General features: G+C 45.6%; 1 protein-coding gene across 3 annotated transcripts in view; it reads right to left on the bottom strand.

Annotated features, from left to right (window-relative positions):
* dapk2b (death-associated protein kinase 2b) overlaps positions 1-13,774 on the bottom strand; it is a 140,676-nt gene that overhangs the window by 103,659 nt on the left and 23,243 nt on the right. For all 3 annotated transcript variants that reach the window (XM_080216105.1, XM_080216103.1, XM_080216104.1), the window contains exon 2: positions 9,775-9,910. In XM_080216105.1, coding sequence (XP_080072231.1) covers positions 9,775-9,910 — 136 coding nt within the window. The remainder of the gene's footprint in view (positions 1-9,774; positions 9,911-13,774) is intronic.

Genomic DNA, 13,774 nt, shown 5'->3' with positions numbered 1-13,774 from the left:
GAAGCTGCCACTTCAAACCTATCCTTAGCTCATGCCTCTATAACTTCAATCACTGCTTTTAAAAGTTAAAGTTTATTTATTAAAGTTTATTTATTAGTGTCTCAAATAGGCTTACATTAACATTGCAATTAAGTTATTGTGAAAATCCCCTAGTCATCACACTCTAGCGCCTGTTCAGGTACACTGAGGGAGAATTTAGCACAGCCAATGCACCGAACCAGCACGTCTTTCAGAATGTGGGAGGAAACTGGAGCACCCGGATGAAACCCATGCAGACACAGAGAACATGCACACTCCGCACAGACAGTGACCTAAGCCAGGAATCGAACCCAGGTCCCTGGCACTGTGAGGCAGCAGTGCTAACCACTGTGCCACCGTGCCATCTGGATATCTCTGCCCTTACAGATCTCTTAGCTTCCCTGCAACATCTGTCTATTTTCTCAATCTTCTAAAGGGATAAGTGGCCTCTTTTTTGGTCCTACCAAATTGAACCAGCTTCGCGATTCGCTAGATTGAATTTAATTTTCTATTGATTTGTTGACTTTGTCCAACATGTTTATGGTCTGTCGGTATCTTGGCACAGTCCTTTACATCATTAGCCCTATCCTCTAATTTGGTATCACAGAATAGAATCACTACAGTACAGAAGGAGGTCATTCAGCCCATCAAGTCTGCACCGAGCACAATCTCACCCAGGTACTATCCTCGTAGCCCCACATATTTTCCTCGCTTATCCACCCGAAAATAGAATCAATTTAGCATGGCCAATCCACCTAACCTGCATATCTTTGGAGTGTGGGAGGAACCTGGAGCTCCAGAGAAACCCTCACAGACACAGGGAGAGTGTGCAGACTCCACACAGACAGTGACCCGATCCGGGAATCGAACCCTGGTCCCTAGCACTGAGGTAGCAGTGCTAACCACTGTGCCACCTTTGCATCTGCAGATGTTTGCACCCAATCCAAATTATTTATGTTTTATGGTGAGAGTGTGTTTTTGCAGCACGATTTATTTATGTCACATTATACACCATAGACATCACCAGCACCTCACATTGTCACATGTATTGCGATACAGCGTAAAGTATTGTTTCTTGCAGACTATACAGACAAAGCATAAAGCTTATTAGTCACAAGTAAGTCACAATTTATTAGTCACAATTAAGGCAGCAATGAAGTTACTTTTAAATTCCCCTAGTCGCCACACTCTGACACCTGTTCGGGTCAATGCACCTAACCAGCACGTCTTTCAGAATGTGGGAGGAAACTGAAGCACTTGGAGGAAACCCACACAGACACAGGGAGAACGTGCAAACTCTACAGAGACAGTGACCAAGCTGAGAATCGAACCCAGGTTCCTGGTGCTGTGAGACAGCAGTGCTAACCACTGTGCCACTGTACTGCTGGCACTTAGGTGAGAAAGAAAAGAGAGGGTGCAGAATCTAGTGTTACTGCCATAGCTAGGGTGTAGAGAAAGGCCCCACCTTCTCAGCCTTGCTCCTTGCCTGAGGTATGGTGATCCTCAGGTTAAAAATCACCACCAGTCAGCTCTCTCACTAGCCGCAGCACGGTGGCACAGTGGTTAGCACTGCTGCCTCACAGCAACAGGGACCCGGGTTCAATTCTAGCCCCAGGTGAGGCTCCTGGGTTCAATTCTAGCCTTGGGTCACTGTCTGTATGAAGTCTGCACCTTCTCCCAGTGTCTACATGGGGTTCCTCTCTGTGTGCTCTGGTTTCCTCCCACATTCCAAAGATATGCAGATGAGGTGGATTGAGCCATACTAAATTGACCCTTAGTGTCAAGGGGATTAGCAGGATAAACACATGGGGATAGTGCCTGGATGGGATTGTTACCGGTGCAGGCTCGATGGGCCAAATGGCCTCTTTCTGCACTGTAGCTATTCTATGAAAGGGAGGAGCAGCAGCCTATGGTCATCTGAGACTATGTCGACTTTACCTTATATACAGAACATTAGAGAGTGATAACTAGCATGTTTTAACATTTACCTGAAAGAACATTTCCCAGATTGAACTAGTGAATCAGATAGAAGACCAGCAAAGGGAAACAGAACATGAACTGAGAGAGGAGCTGCCAGTAATTGCAGCCAGTGGTGAGATGGACACCAGTGTGGTTAGTTTTGAGTTCTATCTGAATCAGCAGTAACATGCAAGTGCACGCAACCCAAACCCTACACGAGCTGTAACAAGTGTCAGGATTAGTGGTGTAACAGGAAGTCTAGTTTGCAGCCACTCCTGATCGAAGGCGATTTTAACCTTCACATGAAAAGAGGAACAGAATTTTATATGTTAATTTGCAGAATACGTCTTTTTACAAGTTTATGTTCTCTAACAAAAAAAAATCCTGACAAATCTTCCTCCCACTCAGAATTTGAGGACGTTTAATTGTTCTGAAATTATTCTGAACGGGCAACGTTTTCGTGTGAAGAACTTCAATTGGGTTTTCATGCCATTAATGGCAGACCACATTAATGGTTAAATATATAGACTGGAACTTCACAGAGTTTGCATTCCACACAGTTTATCCTACAGCGTGTTTCAAAGTCAAGAGCTTACAAAGAAGCACAATTTAAAACAGTGTTCTTTCTTGTTCATGCAGATGGTTAACACAATGATATTGCTGACCAATGCCATTAAGTTACAACCCCAGATCTATTCACAGTGGCACAGTGGTTAGCACTACTGCCTCACAGCGCCAGGGGCCCGGCTTTGATTCCCAGCTTGGGTCACTATCTGTGTGGAGTCTCCCCATGTCTGCGTGGGTTTCCTCCAGGTGCTCCAGTTTCCTCCCACACTCCAAAGACGTGGATTGGCCATACTGAATTGTCCTTTAGTGTCCCAAGCTGCAGAGATTAGATGGATTGGCCATTGTAAATGTGTGGGGTGACAGGGATTGTGGTCGGTGCTGACTGGATGGGCTGAATGGCCTCCTTCCGCACTGTAGGGATTCTACAAATCTATGACATTTTCCCAGATATAAATGCAGGTGAAAAGGCTGTTGGGCTGACAGTCAAACATCATCCAATTGGTCAATGAGTCTATTTGCTTTCCAATTGGTGTCGGAAGACAGTGCATCACAAGGATGTGTTGGCCAACTAATGGCTGGAGAAAAGGGGACAGTCAAGTGATGAAAATCTCCAGGGATACATTTAATCACAGTTGGTAACCCTCATGGGAAGGGTTGCATGGCTGATATAAAGACCATCTTCGATCAGTTAGACTGAAAGCATATTTCTGTGGTGTGAATTCTATCTGATTTACTCTGTTTGGTCTCGATGTTTATTAACTGACTTTCTATTATCTGTGTTTTTTTTTTAAATCCATTCACGGAATACGAGTGTTGCTGGCTAAGCCAGCATTTTACCCATCTCTAACTGCCCTTGAGAAGTGGTGGTGAGCTACCTTCTTGAACCTCTGCATCCACATGATGTAGATACACCCACAGTGCTCTTAGGGGACGAAGTTCCAGGATTTTGACCCAGCGACAGTGAAGGAATGGCCGATATATTTCCAAGTCAGGAACCACCAGGTGGTGAAGCACCAATGTATGTGCTACCCTTTTCCTTCTAGATGTTGGTGGTTGTGGGTTTGGAAGGTGCTGTTTTAGGAATCTTAGCAAGGTCCTGCAGTGCATCTTGTAAGTGATACACACTGCTGCTTGTGAGCATCAGTGATGGAGGGATGAATCTTCGGGTGGCACGGTAGCATAGTGGTTAGCACTGCTGCTTCACAGCTCCAGGGTCCTGGCTTTGATCCCCGGATCACGTCACTGTGTGGAGTTTGCACATTCTCCTCGTGTCTGTGTGGGATTCCTCTGGGTACTCCGGTTTCCTCCCACAGTCCAAAAATGTGTGGGTTAGGTTGATTGGCCACGCTAAGAAATTGGCCCTTTGTGTTCAGGGATATGTAGGTTAGAGGGATTAGTGGCTATAATATGTAGGGATAGGGGGGTAGGGCCTGGGTGGGATTGTGTTTGGTGCAGACTCAATGGGCCGAAGGGCCTCTTTCTGCATTGTAAGATTCTATGATTCTATGAATGTTTGTAGATGTGATGCCAATCAAGCGGGCTGCTTCATCCTGGATGGTGCCAAGTGTCTTCAGTGTTATTGCAGCAGCACCCATCCAGGCTGGGGAGTATTCCATCACACCCCAACTTGTGCCTTGTAGATGGTGGACGGGCTTTAAGGAGCCAGGAGGTGAATTACTCTCCACAGGATACCTAGTCTCTAACCTGCTCTTGCAACCGCAGTATTTATTTATATACAAGCACAGAATCCTATGGTGCAGAAGGCGGCCCATCGAGTCTGCACCAACCACAATCCCACCCAATCCCCATAACCCTATGCATTTACCCTAGCTAGTCCACCTGACGCTAAGGGGCAATTTAGCACAGCCAATCCACCAAACCTGCACGTGTGGGAGGAAACCGGAGCACACGGAGAAAACCCATGCAGACATGGGGAGAATGTGCAAACTCCTCAGACAGTGACCCAAGCTAGGAATCGAACCTGGATCCCTGGCGCTGTGAGGCAGAAGTGCTAACCACTGTGCCAGCCTATATGGCCAGTCAGTTTCTGGTCAATGAAAATATTGCCATTAAATGCCAGGGATTCTTCACTATGGTAGTCATTGGTAGATTTTGGAAGCTAAAACAAGAATGGAAGATTGCATTCAACTGAATGGATGCTGAAAAGTACAGGCATGAAGGTTGTTGCAGGAGGATAGTGTGGTTAAAAGCCTGAGAATTCTCAGCCAATCTCTAATTCCATATGATTCACCGCTCTAGGCTTTAGCTTTATTAGAAATATTGCAAATTATTTTGCCACCATTCACTTCTACTTTGGAATCTCACACCAATGTACACAAAAAAGCAGAAGTTGTAGTTCCTGAAAGTAATAAGATCTTATTAAGCAACAGGACACAACAAAACAAGTAGCCGGTATCAAACCCAACAAAACAACCGCCTGGTTTCAACCATTACCAGGGACCCAGGTTCAACTCCGGCATTGGGTCACTGTCTGTGTGGACTCTGCATGTTCTCCCCATGTCTGTGTGGGTTTCCCCCAGGTGCTCCGGTTTCCTCCCACAGTCTGAAAGATGTGTGGGTTAGGCGGGATTGGCCATGCTAAATTGTCCCTTGGTGTCACAAGATGTGGAGGTTAGGGGGATTAGTGGGAGAATGTGAGTGGCACAGTGGTTAGCACTGCTGCCTCACAGCGCCAGGGACCTGGATTCGATTCCTCCAGGTGCTCTGGTTTCCTCCCATAGGGGAGGCAGTGGAGTAGTGGCATTGTGGACTAGTAATTCAGAGACCCGGGATAATGCTCTGGGAGTTAGAAGAATGAGGGGAGATCTCATTGAGACGTATAAGATGATGAATGGGATGGATAGGATAGAGGTGGAGAGACTCTTCCCGCTCAAAAAAGACAGTAGGACTAGGGGGCACAGCCTCAAGATAAAGGGGAGGCGGTTTAGAACGGAGTTGAGGAGGAACTTCTTCACTCAAAGGGTGGTGAATCTCTGGAATTCTCTGCCCGTTGAAGTGGTGGAGGCTGCCTCGCTAAATATTTTTAAGAAGCGGGTTGATGGGTTTTTGATAAGCGAGGGGATTAAGGGTTATGGGGAGAGGGCGGGAATGTGGAACTGAGCCACAACAGATCAGCCATGATCTTATTGAATGGCGGGGCAGGCTCGAAGGGCTAGATGGCCTACTCCTGCTCCTATTTCTTATGTTCTTATGTTCTTATGAACCTGAGTTCAAATCCCACTGCAGCAGATGCTGACCCAACCAGCAATGCTCACATCCCATGAACAAATAAAAAGTCTAAAGGTCTGTAGATTAGGTGGATTAGCCATGGGGAATGTGTGGGGTTACGGGGATGTAGTAGGGGAAGAGGGCTTGGGTAAGATACTCTGTCAGAGGATTATTGTGGACTCAATGGGCCGAATGGCCTCCTGCACTGTAGGGATTCTATGACAGTTGATGTTGGGCTTCTGAACCCAAACCATAATGGGGGGGACCTCATCATGAATCTTCTGGACTCTCTGATAAGTACTGTTCCCTCACCTTTAAAGGGAAAGTGTTTCTTCCCCTTCAGCCAATTCTTTTTAAACCCTACTTTTCAGTTTTTAACCTTGATTTCCAACAGCACTAAACATGCGGCAGCCTCCCGTGAGGCTCTTAGTCAAAGGAGACCACATCACCTGATTGCTTTGTGGGTTCACTTTTGACGTCACTTCCTCAAAGAAGTCAAACAAGCTCAGAGCAGTCGTGTTCCTCATGTGCATCTGTTAACAAGTCATTCATCAAATTTGCTCTATTTTTTAAAACTTTATTCAGTGAATGCAAAGTCCCTAAGCCAGGCAGCTTTGTCTGGGTCCTGCTGTGTTCTGTGGATGGGCCTCCGCTGTGTCTGTGGATTGGGTGCTATTCTATGACGTGGAGACAGTTTGCTGTATCCCACAGGCACATACGGGCTGGCACTAATGCTCCCTCTGTCGGGGTTGTCCAAGTGGAGGCCATGGCTTGTCCTGAACCTGTTGAGTGGACTACTCCATTTGTAGAATCCCTACAGTGCAGGAGAAGGCCATTCGGCCAAATGATTCTGCACTAAGTCTCTGAGAGAGCATCTTACCCTCTGCCCCACCCTATCACCCACGTAACCCCACGTGTTTACCACAGCTAATCTACATAACCCGCTCATCTTTGGACTGTGCGAGGAAAGCAGAGCACCCGGAGGAAACCCATGCAGACACATGAAGAATGTGCAAACTCCGCACAGACAGTCACCCAGGGCCAGAATCAAAGCTGAGTCCCTGACACTGTGAGGCAGTGGCGCTAACCCCTGTGCCGCCCTTGAAGTTGAATTCCACCAGCTGCCGTGCTGGGATTTGAACCTGGGTCCCCGGAATATTCTGTGTCTCCAGCATAGCGACGTTACCACTATGCCACCATCTCCCCTTCAAAACATCAAATATTTGGCGGGATTTTCTGGCTGCACTCACCCCCAAGGCCAGAAGGCAGAAGCAGGCCATTCGGCCCATCGGGACAACAATCCCACCCAGGTCCTATTCACTTACCCCCTTGCATTTACCCTTCTAATCCCCCTGACACTAAAGGGCAATTTGGCATGGCCAATCCACCTAACCAGCATACCTTTGGAGTGTGGGAGGAAACCTGAGCACCTGGAGGAAACCCACGCAGACATGGGGAGAATGTGCAAACTCCGAACATACAGTGACTAGAAGCCGGGAATCGAACCTGGGTCCCTGGCGCTGTGAGGCAGTAGTGCTAACCACTGTGTCTATTTAATGATTGCTAACAGTTGGGAAAAGCAATGGGGAAGGTTCAGAATCGCACTGATTCTCAGGAAGCGGTCAAGAGGTTTACAAAAGAGAGTTCAAACAGACAGACAACAAATTCAATGTGGATAAGAATGGAGTACTGGACATTAAAGTATAAAGATGGGAGCGGCACTCTGTAACTCCACAAACACTGTGAAGTTACAAGGGTGGCAGCAAAAGAGTTTCTGGGTGCTACACTCTGCTCTTAATGTAGGCCAGAAACGTGTAATGGAGGCAAAAGCCTTGTAGACATTTGTAAACAGTTAAATGGTACAATTGGAGGCATCATCACAAAAACATGAGTTAGATTTTATTATCCCTTCTTGTAATCTGCAGATTTGGTCCACTCCTCTTTGGTCATAAGACATAGGTGTGGAGATGCCAGCGTTGGACTGGGGTAAAAACAGAAAGAAGTCTCACAACACCAGCTTAAAGTCCAACAGGTTTATTTGTAGCAAATGCCACAAGCTTTCGGAACTGGCTGTCCCTTCGTCAGGTGGGTGGGAGAACTCCTGGTGTTGTGAGACTTCTTTCCATAAGACATAGGAGCAGAACTAGGCCATTCAGCCCATCGAGTCTGCTCCGCCATTCAACCATGGCTGATAAGTTTCTCAACTCCATTCTTCCACCTTTTCCCCATAACCTTGATCCCTTTAGCAATCAAGAACCTATCCATCTCTGTCTTGAAGACACTCAATAACCCGGCCTCCTCTGTGACAATGAATTCCACAGATTCATCACCCTCTGGCTGAAGAAATTCCTCCTCATCTCAGTTCATAACTGCCAGTGACTACAGCAAGGTACAGCTTAAGACTTGTTTTTTTTTACATATAGTGCTTTCTAACTGAAGCTAATGCAACATCTAATTCAACTGTATAGTAGTGAAATGTTCATTCAAACACAAGCAATAAAAATGAAGTACTACACAGAAACTAGAAACAGGAGGATGCCACTTGGCCCTTCGAGCCTACTTCGCCATTCATTTTGATCATGACTGATTATCAAATTCAATATTCTGATCCCCCTCCTCCATATCCCTTCATCCCTTTAGCCCCAAGAGCGAAATCTAATTGCTTCTAGAAATCACACAACATTTTGGCCTCAGCTACTTTCTGCAGGAGTGAATTCCACACATTCACCATTCTCCAGGTGAAGAAATTTCTCCTCACCTCAGTCCTAAAAGGTTTATCCCTTAGCCTCAAACTATGACCGCCCCTAGTTCTGGATTCCCCCATCATTGAGAACATTCTTTCTGAATCTACTCTGTCTAACCTTGTTAGAATTTTTTAAGTTTCTATGAGATCCCCTCTCACTCTTCCATACTCCAGTGAATATAATCCTAATTGGCAAACCTGCCATCCCAGCAATCAGCCTGATGAACCTTTGTTGTACTTCTTCTATAACAAGGACATCCTTCCTCTGATAAGGAGACCAAAACTGCACACAATACTCCAGGTGTGGCCTCACTAACACCCTATACAATTGCAGCAAAACATCCCTATACCTGTACTCAAATCTCTCGCTTTGAAGGCCAACACCATTTGCCTTCTTTACTGCCTAACGTACCTACACACTTACTTTAGCAACTGGTGCGCGAGGACTCCAAGTCTCACTGATATCCACCTCTCCCAATTTATATCGATTCAATAATTTGTCTTTCTATTTGCCACTAATTCAAAAACTACACAGTAACAATTAAATATTGATTCAAAACTCTTTTTTTAATTCAATCATGGGACCTGGACATTGCTGGTTGGCCAGCATTCATTGCCCATCCCTAGTTGCCCGAGGGCAGTTGAGAGTCAACCACATTGCCATGGCTCAGGTGTCACATGTCAGCCAGACCAGGTAAGGATGGTAGACTTCCTTCCCTAAAGGACACTAATGAACCAGATGGGTTTTTCCAACAATAGTTTATGGTCATTCTTAATTCCAGAAATTTTTTATTGAATTCCACCATCTGCTGTGGCAGGATTTGAACCCAGCTCCCAGAACATTAGCTGAGTTTCTGGATTAACAGTCTGGCGATAATACCACTAGGCCATCGCCTCCCCATAAACTACATGGTAACAATGAAGTGTTCATTCAAACACTAACTATTTGTGTGCAGCATACCATTAGAACATCACTTTTGAGTAACTAGTTCCAAAGCAGCGTCAGAGGACCAGCAAAGATGGGAGAGACTTTGAACTCCCCCCATAGAGATTGCCCCAAAACCAACAGAGGAAACATTGTTAAAGATGAGGAAGGGCAAACAGTATGGGGTTAAAAATCGTTGACGCAGTCAAGACTTCCGAGCATAGTTTACACACTGGAGATCACACAAAGCTAAGGGTCAACGTAGATTTATCTTCAGAATGTATCTCGAAATTTCACACTTCAACATACAGCTTAGTTAAGCAAAATCTCCTACCTTCCCAGTTCCTCTCCAATTTCATAAAACTCCTCCACCCTCTGCTGCTTGAAGGTAGCCATCCCAGATGTCCTCATTGATAGGTGATTCAACAAACCGCGTAATTCAAGGAAGAAATTCGCAAACCATGAAGCTCCTACAAAACAGAGAAAAAAACTTAGAAAATGTCACTTTGGAGGAGGGATGTTGAACATTCAAATTTCAGCTACCCCACAATTAATTATCTTTTAAATTTAAACCGTGGAAGTAAAACATTAACTGGGGAAGATAAACTTTGAGGAACAGCATAAAACAGATGGTGGGTAAATTAGAGAAAGTGGGACACTTTAGTCCAGTAAATGACCAGAAAATTCAATGATACTTCCAACAGATTATAGCACAGTTAACTTCAAATTCAAAGTAATTTACAGAGCGCATCAACATCTTTTCTTGACCTAACTGGTACATGCCGGTCTTTATGGTCCACACAAGTTCCCCGAAGAAACCAGAGCACCCAAAGGAAACCCACACAGGTATGGGGAGAATGTGCAAACTCCACACAGACAGTGACCCAAGCCAGGAATTTAATCTAGATGCCTGGTGTTTGAGGAAGCAGTGCTAACCACATGAAGGAATAAAAAAAGTCTCTTTAACTTGTTCAATTTCCTTTTTCTTTAAATATAGCAATCACATTTGTCCTCCAGCAATCTGCTGCTATGTTGTTTTCTAATGATTTTTTTATAAATACAGGAACTGGCAAATGGAATTTAATGTTGGCAAGTGCGAGGTGGTCCACTTTGGTAGGAATAATGGTAGGAAGGACTATTATTTACGTGGCGAAAAACTGCAGCAGGCGACGGTGCAGAGGGACCTCGGGGTCCTTGTGCATGAGTCGCAAAAACCCAGCCTGCAGGTGCAGCAGGTGGTCAGGAAGGCGAATGGGATGCTGGCCTTCATAGTGAGGGGGATTGAATATAAAAGTAGGGAGGTCTTGCTGCGGCTGTATAGGGCATTGGTGAGGCCGCAGCTGGAGTACTGTGTGCAGTTTTGGTCGCCGTACTTACGCAAGGATATTTTGGCCTTGGAGGGAGTGCAGAGGAGGTTTACTAGGCTGATGCTGGAGTTGAGGGGGTTGAGCTATGAGGAGAGGCTGAATAAACTAGGCTTGTACTCGTTAGACTTTAGAAGAATGAGGGGAGATCTCATTGAGACGTATAAGATGATGAATGGGATGGATAGGATAGAGGTGGAGAGACTCTTCCCGCTCAGAAAGGACAGTAGGACTAGGGGGCACAGCCTCAAGATAAAGGGGGGGCGGTTTAGAACGGAGTTGAGGAGGAACTTCTTCACTCAAAGGGTGGTGAATCTCTGGAATTCTCTGTCCGTTGAGGTGGTGGAGGCTGCCTCACTAAATATTTTTAAGATGTGGGTTGATGGGTTTTTGATAAGCGAGGGGATTAAGGGTTATGGGGAGAGGGCGGGAATGTGGAACTGAGCCACGACAGATCAGCCATGATCTTATTGAATGGCGGGGCAGGCTCGAAGGGCTAGATGGCCTACTCCTGCTCCTATTTCTTATGTTCTTATGTACATCAGACCTGGATATAAAATTATCTTGACAATTTCACTTGTTAATACAAAATTCTGACTCCCCGTACTCTGCATGTTTTCTGACTCTGTGTTTCAGTTTATTTATTAGTGTCACAAGTAGGCTTACATTAACACTGCAATGAAGTTACTGTGAAAATCCCCCAAAAGCCACACTCCGGCACCTGTTCGGGTACATTGAGGGAGAATTTAGCACCTAACTGGCGCATCTTTCGGACTGTGGGAGGGAACAGGAGCACCCAGAGGAAACCCACACAGACATGGGGAGAACGTGCAGATTCCACACAGTGACCCGAGCCAGGGATCAAACCCAGGACCCTGGCGCTGTGAGACTGCAGTGCTAACGCACTGTGCCGCCGCTGTGTTCTGCTTTAGTTGGAGCATTGGATTATTTAAAGGTTCCAACCACTTTCAAATCAATGTTTTTAAAAACAGCTTTGAAATATTGCTTGACAGTATGATGCATCCAAGTCATCATTGTGACAATACTGACCACGAGAGAGCATAAAGTGAACCTAACCTCATCCATAATCAAAGTCCTATTATACTGAAAAAAAAGTAATCAATTATCCTCGCAGAGAAAATGTTTCCTATCCAGAATGTTCTTGCAAATTACCTGTTCTGTATTATCGGATTTCTGCAGTTTAATAAACAGAAACTGGTCCTTTGCAATTAATCTTAAATTTACCTGATGCAGCAAAATATTTTTCAATACTTTGTGAGAGTTTAATGTGACAGCTCGAGAATATTTAATTCCGTTTTTTTAAAAAAATGGATTAAAATTGGACAGCCATCTGAATATTAATTCACAACTGATTCAAGTGATACATTTGCTCTTGCATGAAACAGGAGACCATTCAGCCCCAAGTCTGTTCCACTGGTTATAGAATCATAAAATCCCTATGGAGCAGAAAAAGACCAGTTGGCCCATCAAATCTTCAACGACTGTCTGTCAGTGTATCTTACCCCATAACCTCACACATTTACCATGGTCAATCCACCTAACCTACTCATCTTTGGACACTAAGGGGCAATTTACCATGGCCAATCCACCTAACCTGCACATCATTGGACACTAAGGGGCAATTTAGCATGTCCAATCCACCCGACCTACACATTCAATGAGGTCACGGCTGATATGTTTTTCAAAATCTATTTGTTTTGCTCCCCGTCGCCCCTCCCAAACCACACGCCCCTCCCAAACAACCAAAACCTCAATTCTGAAACCTTCAGCTGTCCCCCAACATCCACCGTAGCAACAGTGGGGAACCTGCAACCCCGGGGGTCACATGTGGCCCTTCTGAGTTCTGAGTGCAGTCCCACGAGACATTGTATTGACTTGCAGGGTTGCCACATCCCGCTGATCTCTGTCCGTGTAGTTTTTTTCCTACGGGTGTGACTGAAGTGATTCACATGTAAAGCAAGGGCGAGTGAAGTGAGGTGGGTGCTGATTGCTCACAACATTGACTGTGAGAGCCGTGCGCTCCCTCTTTGTCCAAAGAGCCAATATTTCTTTTGTCTTTACCATTTGAAGTTTTTTTAAAAGTTTATTTATTTGTGTCACAAGTAAGGCTTACATTAAACACGCAAAGAAGTTACTGTGAAAATCCCCTAGTCGCCACACTCCGGCGCCTGTTCGGGTCAATGCACCCTAACCAGCACGTCTTTTGGACTGTGGGAGGAAACCCAGAGCACCCGGAGGAAACCCGCACAGACACAGGCAGAATGTGCAAACTCCACACAGACAGTAACCTAAGCCGGGAATTGAACCCGGGTCCCTGGCGCTGTAAGACAGCAGTGCTAACCACTGTGCCGCCCAAGTTGACAACAGTTCTATTAATTATATAAATGATGAAGCATTTTCTATAAGTCATGAAATATTCGGCGTGTATTAAATGTATTTAATCTTACTCATGGGGGTCACGGTTAGTGAACAAGCCTGATTTCAATCTTGCAACCCATTGAGATGAAGGAGGGCCAATCATGCGGCCCACTCACTAGTCCAGGCTGCCCATCACTGATCCATGTCCTTTTTTTGGATGCAATTCCAGATTTCCCCTCCAGAAGTGCTTCCTAATTCCCTACTCTATTTCTAAAGTAACGTCTCCTCACTCTTCCATTCACATTGCTGAGCAGGGTGATACATGCCAGCGGCCATGGCTGCACCATGCTGACAGAACATCTAGTCTCAGCTGATAACTTCCTGTCCGAGTTGGCGGGTTCGAGATTCGCTCTCGGTTTTGAGCAGGTCGACCTACCGGAAGAAGAGGAGAGAATTCCGCCAATTTCCAGCAGAACATTCCACCCTCGCGTTTGGTGGAATCTTGAGACCAGCAGAGCCATGGGACATTTCCCAGAAAACGACCAGTGTTTCGGGCAGGAAATCACACAGATTGTTCTCCTGTAAGTGGCA

The sequence above is a fragment of the Carcharhinus amblyrhynchos genome, chromosome 32, assembly GCF_965287045.1.
Source record: "Carcharhinus amblyrhynchos chromosome 32, sCarAmb.v2.hapA, whole genome shotgun sequence".
NCBI classification, from domain to species: domain Eukaryota; kingdom Metazoa; phylum Chordata; class Chondrichthyes; order Carcharhiniformes; family Carcharhinidae; genus Carcharhinus; species Carcharhinus amblyrhynchos.
This window is presented reverse-complemented; position numbering and strand designations above follow the sequence as displayed.